The following is an 11,833-nucleotide window of genomic DNA, read 5'->3' as shown; positions in this document are numbered from 1 at the left end:
GAGGTTTATAAATTATCATCATATATTTTTCTTATATTATGAGATTTATATATATATATATTTCATATTCAATGGTATGTTTTTTATTGCAGAAACACTTCAGAAATAATCTTTTTTTAGGTTTCATTATTTTTAAATTTAATTTGGATTAAAATATTAATAATTGAATTGTGAACAAAACATTTCATTATTAAATACAATTCTTGTTATTTTATTTTATGGTCTTTTATTCTTTATTATTATTATAGTCTTTTTGTCTCATAACTGAAAACATAACCAATGAAGTCAATACCAATTTGGAAATGGGATGTATGTATATTTCCATGTCAGCCAGGAAACTATTTAGGTTGCTAAAATAACCTTTCAGTATAGAAAATATAGTGACTATTTATATCATGCAAATTACCCAAGAGATATCGAAGATATTATAATATGATTCATTGCCATCGTCCTTTACTTTCTTAACCTTTGTTGTTAATCGTTCACAGTGTGACATTAAATTTCTAAGTTTATTTATTTGTTAAATCGTGAGCTGGTGAACCCACGGGCAAGTTTGTTACAACATAATAGGCTTATATTATGGCATCATAATCTCAAATCAATCAACCGCGACAAAGCTCTCATGGGATGGATCACGGTTGTACGATAATACGTCATTTATTATAACCCATGAACTCAAATTACCCGTCGAACTCGAATTGACTTTTCGTGAAGGTCAATTACCGCCTCAAGTACCAATACTCTCCAATGCAATGGAGTATGCCAATAAATCAGACACTTCAAGTGTGGATGCTTCTTATCTTGTCGAACAATCATCTTATGCCAACAAAGTTGGCTATGAAACGGATTTACTTACGGAAAATGGATTACTAGTAGAAAATAAGCCATCAGATCCTATGCAAAACGAAAATTTTGAACCTACTTTAGAAATAGTAGAGCCAAGTGACATTTTACAAAATGAAATTAAAAAATCGTCAAAAAAATCGAAGAAAACAGCAAAGAAAACGAAAAGAATTGAAGATCTTGACAGAAGTTTGAGTATTTCTTTGGAAGAACTTCTACAAGGAGTAAATAACCAAGAAAGTCCGCCAGTTAATCTGACTAAAAACGATCAAAAAAGTGACTTTAATACATCAAACTTTGATTCACCCAATTTTGCTGAGAATGAACAAATTTCAAATGATTTAGAAACTGTTTTTTCCGAAGATTACATAAAAGACGACAAAGAAAATCAAATTTTCAGTTTAACTGTGAAAACTCTCGATGACAGTGAATCGCCCACAATTGGCGAAGCCATAAATAAACAAATATTGCCCTCGGCAAAACAACCAACGAATTTTAACAATGACGAGTCAGAAACGCCACAGGATAGCGGTAGAGTAATTCCTTTTGAAAGAAAATTAGATTTTCCTGAAATTACGACACAATATCGAAATCATAATAACGACAATGACCTTTCACCCACAAGCCAGGAAGTAAACAGTATTTTACACAGCGTTTTAGAGAATGAAATTTTCTTTCCAAGCCATTCTCCTTCTGTTTATACAGAATCATTATCGCCTGCCTATTCTAAAGAGGACTTATCATGCAATGTGAATGAACAATTTAACACTGAACAATCCGATTTTAAATTATCCGACTCAAAGTCAAATTCTTGCCAAACCCCAGAATATTGCAAAGAACTTTCAAGTTTGACACTTGACCTTCCTGTGAACAAGGAACTTGACAATGAGGAAGAAGACAAAGGTAAATATATTTCAATTTGAATTAATGTGTATTTATATAAAGCCAAGCATGATCATTCTATTTGTCTTTTGAATACCATTTTTGCTCTACACAAGACAGAGTGTTTATTTTACACAAAGTGGTCTCCTGTGAAAGTTTTTTTTGTAGAAAATCATGAAAATCTTGCTCTATTTTTCTATATTCTTTATTATCCCTAATTTTGAGGAAAATTCGAAGTTTCAGTGTGAGATTTTTATAATATATCACTTATTGAAATTTATAAAAAAAATTTAATATGAAACGATTTTTGAGTATTACGGTATTTGATCTTGACTAAAAAAGTGACATTATTAAGTTGTCATTTGATAACTATTTTATAATTTGATTTTAAAATGTAATCAGATGGGCCACAGCCCACAAGGGAGTGGCTATGTTGATTATTGACCGTTCTAATATTTACTTTTTTTTATTTTAATTGAAATAGTAAATATAGAATTAGTGTGAACGTGTGATCTAATCTTACTGGCAGATCAGGTTGGGTTTAAAATTTTTGCTAAGTGATGATAGCACTATTACATTCTAATTCATTATCCTTGATAAATTTGAAATGAGGATTTCTATCATGTGTACAAATCTTAGTTAGAACCACTAGAAGTGGTATTTTTTGTTTTTCTTTTTTTCCAGAGAGTTTTCTCAAAAGAAAAATTACTTTCACCATAGTCAAATCCACTGTATCAATTATGCTCTTCCCAATAATCTTCAAATTTTTTATGACTCATTCATTCACCCTTGGAGAAATGCTCCAAGAATCTTACACCATTTTTGAAGTATTCAAATGCAGTTTGCTTGGCGGTAGTAAATATTTAACTTTTTTTATCATAAAAGATCCTTGTACAATCCTCGGTGCTCCTGAAGTATACATACCACGATCGCCAACACCGGAACGTAGTATGTGTACCAGGTTAGGGTTAGGCTATAATTTCAGGTACAAATATTACGGGAGTCACTTGGCTAGTTCCCGAACTCTTAATAAAACTAAAATAGGGAAAATTGGAATAAAATTATGGCATAACCCTAACCTGGTAAACATAGTATGTTCCGGTGTCTGCGATCTTGGTACGCATACTTCAGGAATCAGGAGTACCCAGTTTTCAAATTTCTCAAATATTCATCGGTGGCAACGTTTTATATCCTTATCACCAGTTTCATTATTTTTCAGATGGATTTGTCAAATTAAGCCGACCTAGATGTGCAAAGGAAGTTCGTCAAGATGTTTTATATTCAGGAGCTGTTACCTATCCAGGTAGGTGACCCAGTGTTGGAGAGGGAGGTTGAGGGAGGATCAGATCCCCCCCTTTTGAAATGTAAAAAATAAAAAATTTTCTGTATCAATTTTAATTGTTAGTTCTGATCATCATTATTTCAGTTACATTAATTTAGTACAATATCTCCCAATCGGTGAGGAATTCATCACTCTTGAGAAGGAGTTTTGCTTTGGCTTTGTATTTACCTTATTGATTTCATTACATTTAAACCCACGCACATTTGAACCCACGACAATTGCACCTATGGAAAAAAATTTTCACGGATATTTGAACCCATACTAACACTAACCCTTGAATTTTAGCACCCGCATATAGATTGAACACGCGGATATACACATGGGTTCAAATGTACGTGGATTCAAATGTACGGTCACCACCCTATTATATTCTTAGTTGTGGTATTTATTATTGCCATAATACTAATCTATGCACACATTTTTAACTACTTGAAAGGCATTAGAGTGAACAACCACCTTTTATGTTTCATTCTTACTTTCTCTGTTTTATTCTTTCTATAGGCTGTTATGACAAGAATTGTCGACCCGTGATTTTTCTACACTGTGACATCATAAATGAATTTCAACATGGAAAACTTGATATTGCACGATTGATGTTGTATTTTGTGTAAGTTATGATTTCAAATTAGTTTTATTCATACTTTGAAGTTTTTAGCAAGAAATGGTAATGGACTGTTCTAAGCATTATTAAGAATATAATTGCCATTGCGCTTCTGATAACCCTGAGCAGGTTCGCTAGTTCAAATCCTCCGAAGAGATAATTATGTACAAGAGGATTGCTGGATTCCTCGCCATTGTAGGGTGTTTCGCGTACTGTACCTACTGGTCATTTGCTGCTTCCTCCACCATCAAGACCATGCATCTGAAACAAATAACTGGCTAAATCATCCTATAATACCCGACATGGACTGGTACCTAGAAGAGGACCACAGTTCACCATATGATTCAATCGTGTTGTCAGCTTTCCTCTCTCCCAGGATAAATTGAAAATATATATTTATGTACTTTGATAGATTCCCATTTTTGCTGGTCTGAGTACCGTAAAACGGGGTGACTTTGACCTCACGGGTTGACTTTGGCCCCATTTTGAGAATTTGTTTAAAACCCACCCAAATCTACTTTTATTTGATATTTCCCATTTTATTTTGTTTTGATACTGTAGTTAATAACAGCAGCAATAATTATACAACAAAAAATCTTGTCACTTTATGAAAAATATTTGGGAAAAAAAACTTTTTCATTTGGAGGGTCAGAAATAAAAAAATTGAAAAAAAAATCGCAACTCAGTACTTTTATTGAGAAGTCCAAAAAAGAAACATTCAATTGTCCTTATTCTTTACAGGTTGGAAGAGATATTCTCTGTGAAGGTTTTTATGGTGTTTGGAACAAGTTTAAACTAGTTGGGGGCGTATGAGGGAGGTTTTTTGCCCACAATGCAAAATTCCATGTAATATGGTACTGACTTTGGCCCACCTTATTACCCTATACAAACCTACTTTTTTGTTTTATTTTTCAGAAATAAAACGAATTTATTTTCTCATTCTAGTCATCCAGTTAATCTATAAATGTAAACAGTTTATTTCAAATCATGGTGAGAAAATTCAGTCGTGTTTTGGGCAGTAGAAGATACCATGATTATAGTGAGAAAAAACTTCAGCGAGCTCTGGAAGCAATTAAAAGGGGAGAATCGCAAAGAAACGTTGCAGCACAGTTCAATATACCTAGGAGTACTTTGAAGAATAAGTTGAAACTGAGGCACATGAAAAAATTTGGTGGGCAAACAGTTTTATCTGCAGAAACTGAGAAAATTCTAGTGGAGCACTGCATAGCCGTAAGCAGTTTTGGTTTTCCGATAGCACAGGAAGATTTGAGAAGCATAGTTAAAGCTTATCTTGATGCAAAAGGAGTGACTGTCAGTAAATTTCACAGCAATTATCCTGGAGTTGAATGGGTGAAAGCATTCTTAAAAAGGCACTCAGAACTAACGGTGCGATTCGCAACGAATATAAAAAAGAAAAGGGCAGGGGTATCGAGTGAGACTATTGAAAAATATTTTGAAAACATCGAAGAAGAGTTGGATGATGTGCCCCCGGAAAATATTTGGAATTATGATGAAACAAACTTAACTGATGACCCAGGTATGAGTGACTTTGCTTTTAAGTATATACAGTACTACGGTATTCAATTTTTCAAGCGTTCTTTGTTAATCCCCTTTTTTAAAATATTTACTGCGTCAAATCAAATTTTAAACTATTTATGGTGTTATGTAAAATTTCACTTTGGCTTGCAGTCTAGTATGGATAATAAATATTACTGTATTGTGATCAAAGCATTTATTTTTAGGGCAAAAGAAGATAATATGCAAGCGCGGCTGCAAATACCCAGAAAGAATCCTGAATTCGACAAAATCTGCAATAAGTTTGATGTTCTGTGGGAATGCAGCAGGAGCAGTGATGCCACCGTATGTAGTGTACAAAGCCGAGAATCTGTGGAGCACTTGGGTTGAAGGAGGACCACCAGGGACACTATACAACAGATCAAGATCAGGCTGGTTTGATGGATTTAGTTTTCAAGATTGGTTTAATCGAATGGTGCTGCCTAGGCTGAAGCGTCAAAATGGGAAAAAAGTTCTCATTGGGGATAATTTATCCTCCCATATCAGTCCAGATGTTCTGAAATCATGTCTTGATCACAATATAGCTTTCATATGTCTACCGCCTAATTCGACGCACCTCACCCAACCCCTGGATATTGCCTATTTCAGGCCAATGAAAGTCGCTTGGAGATCGATATTGAATTCTGTGAAAAGTAAAGAAAGAAGGCAGACATCCGCAACGCTAAGAAAAGATGAGTTTCCAGCACTTTTGAACAAACTCTGCTTTGCTCTTGATGTCAGGGGAGCAAACAACCTAGTTGCAGGATTTAAAAAAGCAGGACTTGTTCCGCTCAATAAAGAAGAAGTTCTCAGTAGATTACCAAGAACTACGAGTCATGATGATTCTGATGTTATCAGTGAAAAATTTCTTGAGAAAATTTCAGATTTAAGATCTTCTGTGGCAAAGGAAACTAAAACAAGAAAGAAGGTTCAGGTAGAACCTGGGAAAAGCGCATGTGAGGAAGATGTGGCAAGACTTGAAAAAACGGTTTCAAAAAAAGCTCAAGCAAATCAAAATATTGAAGATTCAGATTCAACGGTTGAAATTGTTTCCTCAGACGATGAATGCGATGAAGCCTCTACTCCTGAATCATCCAACTCTCACTCTGTAGTTTCAACTGCTCATCACTTGCCATTTGAAGAATGCAACATTGGTGATTATGTTATAATTTCGTATGAGGGTGAATTATACCCTGGAATTGTCAAAACCCGCACAACTGACGGGTGCGAGGTGAGTGTCATGGAGAAGTCTGGATGTAACTGGAGATGGCCATTTCGGAAAGATCAGATTTTTTACGACTGGAGCAGCATAAAACGTTGTATCAGTCCCCCAGATCTCATAAATGCGCGAGGCATCTATAAAGTGTCTGAATTGAACTGAACTGACCTTTTTGCCATGATATCAACTGCTATGAATGAATACAGACATGTTTAATTTTGATTTTTGCAGTGCCATTATAAAATGGCCGATTTCGTTGAGTGTTCTAATTTTTTTGGGGTTTCTGTTTTTTTAAAAAGTCTCTGTGGGCCAAAGCCCACTGTAATAAATGTTTTCTTTGTCTCAGTATGGGTACAGCTTAATTTATGGGGAGAAATAGGCACTGGGCCAAAGTGGTACCGAAATTGCTGGTGACTTTGGCCCACCGTAAATTAAAAAAAATAATATAGAAAAAACAAATATTTTGGTTCAATGATTATGCACGACGTATACCCCCTCTAAAATGCATAGTTTGGACCCGGAATAGCAATTCATAGATTTTTAATATTCGAGATATTTTGACTGAAAGACCAAAAATGGGTCATAGTCACCCCGCTTTACGGTACTTTATTAAATATAATTGGGGTAAATTTAAATTTTTTCAAGATATTCATCTCCTCTGATTGGCTGATTTCCGTTTCCTTGGTTATGATTATCTATCTATATTAAATATCCTGCCTTCCGGCAATTGGTTATGGTCATCCATGCTTATTATAAAAAAAATTTCTATCACAAAATTAAAATTTTCCTTTAAAATGAAATACCGCAATTATACATGAATTTTTTACTTTGAAAATATGCTAACTTTCCAGAAAGTATCCGAAATAGCAAAAATAGCAATATATTCCGTCTTGGCCATCCTTGATACCAAGTTATTGAAATTATACAAAATTATTCAATTTATGTACTTTATTCAGATCATCGGCTTCATATGTCACTCTTGTTATTAGTATTCGACATGAGGAAAACATGGAAACCACTATGGATTCTGTTTCTTTGTTTCAGGTATTATTGTTAAAATTTTATTCTATAATTTTTTTTTAATTTTTGAGAGAATTTGTAGGAAAATGCAACTTCTTCTGGGATTGATAAAGAAGTGCACTGATAACCCAGACAAGAATTACCAAAGTTAAACCATCTTTTCTTTTGAAGGAATGCCTAAATTGTTTTTAGATCTGGCCTCTCCAAGTTTGCATCGTGTCAAAGTTAATAACACAATAATCAATGATGCATGATTTCAGTTAGAAAAAATATTTTGCAAAGCAAAGTTTGGCAATGTCCTGGGATAAACATTTGTATTGCTATCATGAAGTAGTTTATCTTGTGCTATGATTGTGTTATGATATTTTGGAAGAAAGTAGAAGTTTTAAGCACAGGAGTAATCAACGGTTTTATTGTCAGTTTTCTGCGCTTTGGTGACAACTGATGCTCTATCCAAGGATGTTCAAAGTGAATCAAATATTCGAATACATTTAAATTTCATTATATTCAATGTAAAACATTTTTTAATTTAGAAATAATTTAGAATATTTTTATTTAAAAATTAGAGATTGTTAGCTGTCAGACAAGCAGATCAAACAGTAAGAAATTTCAACTGATAGCAAACAACATAAGAAAACAATAAACAATATATTTATGCTGTTTCAGATGTGATCAACATGGAGATATAGTGATATATGCAATTTTCCCCCAATTTAGAATGTATTCGATATACCATATTCGACAATATTTTGTTAGAATTTATTCTGAACAGTGTATTCTGAACGGTTTTGGCCATCCCTGGCTCTATCCTTCGCCTGAATACTTATTATGATAATTCCGAATGAAGAAAATTTTCCTACCAAGACTTATGTCATTTACCAGAGAAGAAAAAACAGATTATATAGATGTTAGAAACTCAAGTTTCATGCGTCTGATTATTGGAAGGTGTAGCTTTTTTTAATCGTTATAACCAGGATGTATTTACAAACGTGGAAGGTTCATTGTCATATGTCGAAAAAAGGAGAGCAAGGTATTTGTTGAAAGAAGAAAAGTTTGTTATCGTTATATGAGGCAGGAAGTGAGAGATCATATAGGTAGGACATAACAAAACTAAATTTGACTTTCATAGCAGACTTTCAGTTTATTATGTCAGGTATTCAAAATCCTTGGGAACCGGCTTTGGGCTCCCTTCATCTTTTGCAGTATATTTCAGAAGTAAGACACAACAATATAAATCTTTGTCGGTACTCCCGTAGTGTGTGTACCAGGTTAGGGTTACAGTTAGACCATAATTTCATTTCGATTTTCCTTGTTTTATTTCATTACTAGTTCGGAGACTGTCTGTGTTAGCCAAGTGAATATAAACTTGCCCAAAAGTTCCAGTCCCTTTGCACAAATTGATGTGAAGTAGGCGAAAAAATTTGTTACCTTCATATTGGTACACAAACTTCTGTAGCGCCTCTTTGTCAGCAATATGCCTGTTTTTTTCTCATGTTCTCGCATACATGAAGATTTCTCTTATTTATGCTGTGAATATATTTCATAGGGCTTTTTACTTCTAACTAATGAAATTTGATAGCTCATGGTATTAGGTATGTCACTTGGTCACCTAAGTCAAGATTTGAAAGATTCATTGCTACATTATTTATGAATAGATATTGAATTACTTTTTTATTCAGCTTAGATTTTGGTCTTATATAAATAATTAAAATGCTGTCATTTTTTACAGTGAGTCTTTGTACTTTGACTTAAAATCCACAAATTTAAATTAGACTTGGCCTTTCCATTTTCGGGAAGTTAAGATTAACAAAAATGTGATTCGTTCTTTATTTTTTATGAAACCTCAATTGCTCAAAATGATTCTTCCAAATTAAACTAGTCTGGATTATTCTTAGAATCGAACAATGCAATATCAAATATTGTTAATTTTGAATAAATTCGAAAATTTCTTTAATTTTTGACATCTCTGGTGTACTCCCTTCCGTCTTTTATATGTACTCTACTACTACCTATTGCAAATCATGAGTGGAGGAATATGGTAACATCCACGCCAGTCGCCAGGAATTTTGCAACTTTCTAATTCAAATATGCCGTAACCTTCCCTAAGTCTCATAATATTATGTCCGTCTGTCTGAGTGAGTTTAAATTATTACTTTTTATAAAAAGTGACTTTAGTATTACCATTTCTCTTCAGGGTGATGGCAACTGGTAAGACAACTGATAAATGTGTGTTTTGACTAGACCAACAATTTCTAATCTTCGTAATTATGATTTACAGATAACCCTAGACGTATTATTGTCAATAATTTGATTCTAATTTTATGTAATATGATATAGTTGAGTTACATAATACCTAAAAACTTGTCTGTTTGGTTCAAAATATACACTTGCTATGAATTTTTTCATTTGTTTCTTGATATACTAACTTCAATATAAAACCAGGATGAATTGAACAATTTACTAATTGACATTGTAGAATAGTTACTTTATTTTTAATCGATTTTCTTATCTGCCAGAATTTGAACAAATCTCCAAAGTTGTTTTCAAACTTCAAACTATAGCCTATTGATTATTTCTATTTTTTTTTTTGACTAAATTTAATAATAAATTATTAATACTTTTAAAAGTATATGTCATTTTCAACTCATTGGTGTATGAATGAACCACGAATGTCCTTAAATCTAATTAGCCTATAAGCACTATGCTTATATGATAATCAGGATTCATGCAAAACGTTTGCACAAAAATACTCTCAACTTTAGGATAAAAATGTTCGAAACATACTCGCACAATACTATCCGCAATACAATATTAAAGTTGGCTTAACCTAAACTGACCCAGAATATGTGGTTACCAAATTAAGCTCTACTTTTCATATAATTTGATGTCATTTGTCTATCTAAATTCATTATTATTGGAAGAATTTTTTACGCTTAACTTTATTATTAAAATTCATACTTTAGGTATCTGACATTTCCCACCGGTGCTTTTTACAAGAAAACCTCAATTAATATTTACACCTAATAAATTACCTAAACTTTAATACCTAACCTAGAACAAATTCTTAAATCCGTATATGTACAAGCATTGTATCAATTATGACTGCATTATTAACCATGTGTGTTTTCCCAAAAATGTTTAGAAAATGCAATGCTGGAAAAACACTCATATAATATCAAAATTGGCTTAACCTTAGTCTGACCCAGAATATGTGGTTACCGAATTAAGCTCCATGTTTCATATAATTTGATGTCATTCTAAACCCATAATTTATATTACAGGGGAATCGACCCGGCATCATATCAAAGGTAATATTTCTCGCTGAAGACAAATCTTTACATTCGGAGTTTGATGCTATTAAAGCTGAGGTAAGAATTTTGTGATTTATAATGTGGTTTTGTGATTTAATATGAATCGATCACAATTTAGGTATTTATTGATAATACTTTGGTCTTTGCTGTGACTTGTTTCATTTCGTTGGTGATATGGAGAATATGTCCATATTTTCATATAAAAATACAGTCATACAAAACAATGTGCATTGAATGGCTTTCCAGTACATGGGATGGCGGAAGGAACATTAAGAACACGGTTGCATAATTTTCTCATATTACTGAAATATTACGGACTTTTGACATTGGTTTATCTTGTTAATAAAACACAATTTTATTTAGTTATTATTTAGTATTTTGTTCTTTGCTGTAACTATTATTTTCATGCTCTTCCTGGTAACATGGAGAATGTGTACTTTTTTTTTATATGAAACTCCTATATGACTGACGCCTTTCACTACAAGCAAAGTTCTGTATAAGCAGACATTGATATGCAAGGAGCTACAACTACCGTTGCATACAGTTATATACTTTTACCTTTTGTTACCACTCTTTGACCTATGACACAACAGTCGGCATATTGGGAACATGCTTTTCATTGCACCTCTGATTACTGGGTTAACATTTGTTTATCTATGCAGCATAATGTCATCCACAGCTATGGAGAACTCCTTGACTTCATCGATGTTGAGAATTTACCGCTAGCCTTCGGTGGATTGAAGGAGTATGATCACAAACTATGGGTACAACAGAGGCTGGTACGGAAAGTTATTGTTTGATATGATATTCTGATATAGGGTGACCCCCCCCCCCCCAAAAAAAAAAATTGTCTATCTAGAACAGGGGTGAGTATGGTTTTTGGATCAGGGCCCAAATATTTTGCCCACCCACTCTTGGCGGGCCATCTAAGTATGACGTAAAGAGTTGCATTTTATGAACAATGTTTACAGTGTTACAAAAGCAACAGTGGAAAACAATAAACCTCGTGCCCAAACTAAATTTAACCGCAATCTCAACAAAGTTTTTGAGCTATTTTTAAC

At 33.3% G+C, this 11,833-nt stretch overlaps 2 protein-coding genes across 2 annotated transcripts in view; both read left to right on the top strand.

Moving 5' to 3' along the window:
* Nucleotides 1-492: 492 nt before the first annotated feature.
* LOC120341876 (puratrophin-1-like) overlaps nucleotides 493-11,833 on the top strand; it is a 66,714-nt gene continuing 55,373 nt past the window's right edge. The window contains exons 1-6 of the mRNA XM_039410434.2: nucleotides 493-1,746; nucleotides 2,945-3,028; nucleotides 3,569-3,674; nucleotides 7,398-7,485; nucleotides 10,743-10,829; nucleotides 11,435-11,551. Of these exons, the coding sequence (XP_039266368.2) occupies nucleotides 753-1,746; nucleotides 2,945-3,028; nucleotides 3,569-3,674; nucleotides 7,398-7,485; nucleotides 10,743-10,829; nucleotides 11,435-11,551 (1,476 nt within the window). The 5' untranslated portion in view covers nucleotides 493-752. The remainder of the gene's footprint in view (nucleotides 1,747-2,944; nucleotides 3,029-3,568; nucleotides 3,675-7,397; nucleotides 7,486-10,742; nucleotides 10,830-11,434; nucleotides 11,552-11,833) is intronic.
* Nucleotides 4,108-7,054, top strand: LOC144421001 (uncharacterized). The gene is made up of 2 exons (XM_078111015.1): nucleotides 4,108-5,205; nucleotides 5,411-7,054. The coding sequence occupies exons 1-2, from the start codon at nucleotides 4,656-4,658 to the stop codon at nucleotides 6,601-6,603; spliced, it is 1,743 nt and encodes a 580-aa protein (XP_077967141.1). The 5' UTR covers nucleotides 4,108-4,655; the 3' UTR covers nucleotides 6,604-7,054.

The sequence above is a fragment of the Styela clava genome, chromosome 3 (assembly GCF_964204865.1).
Source record: "Styela clava chromosome 3, kaStyClav1.hap1.2, whole genome shotgun sequence".
Lineage (NCBI taxonomy): Eukaryota > Metazoa > Chordata > Ascidiacea > Stolidobranchia > Styelidae > Styela > Styela clava.
The sequence above is the reverse complement of the archived record's forward strand: the minus strand, read 5'-3'. Positions and strand labels throughout refer to the sequence as shown.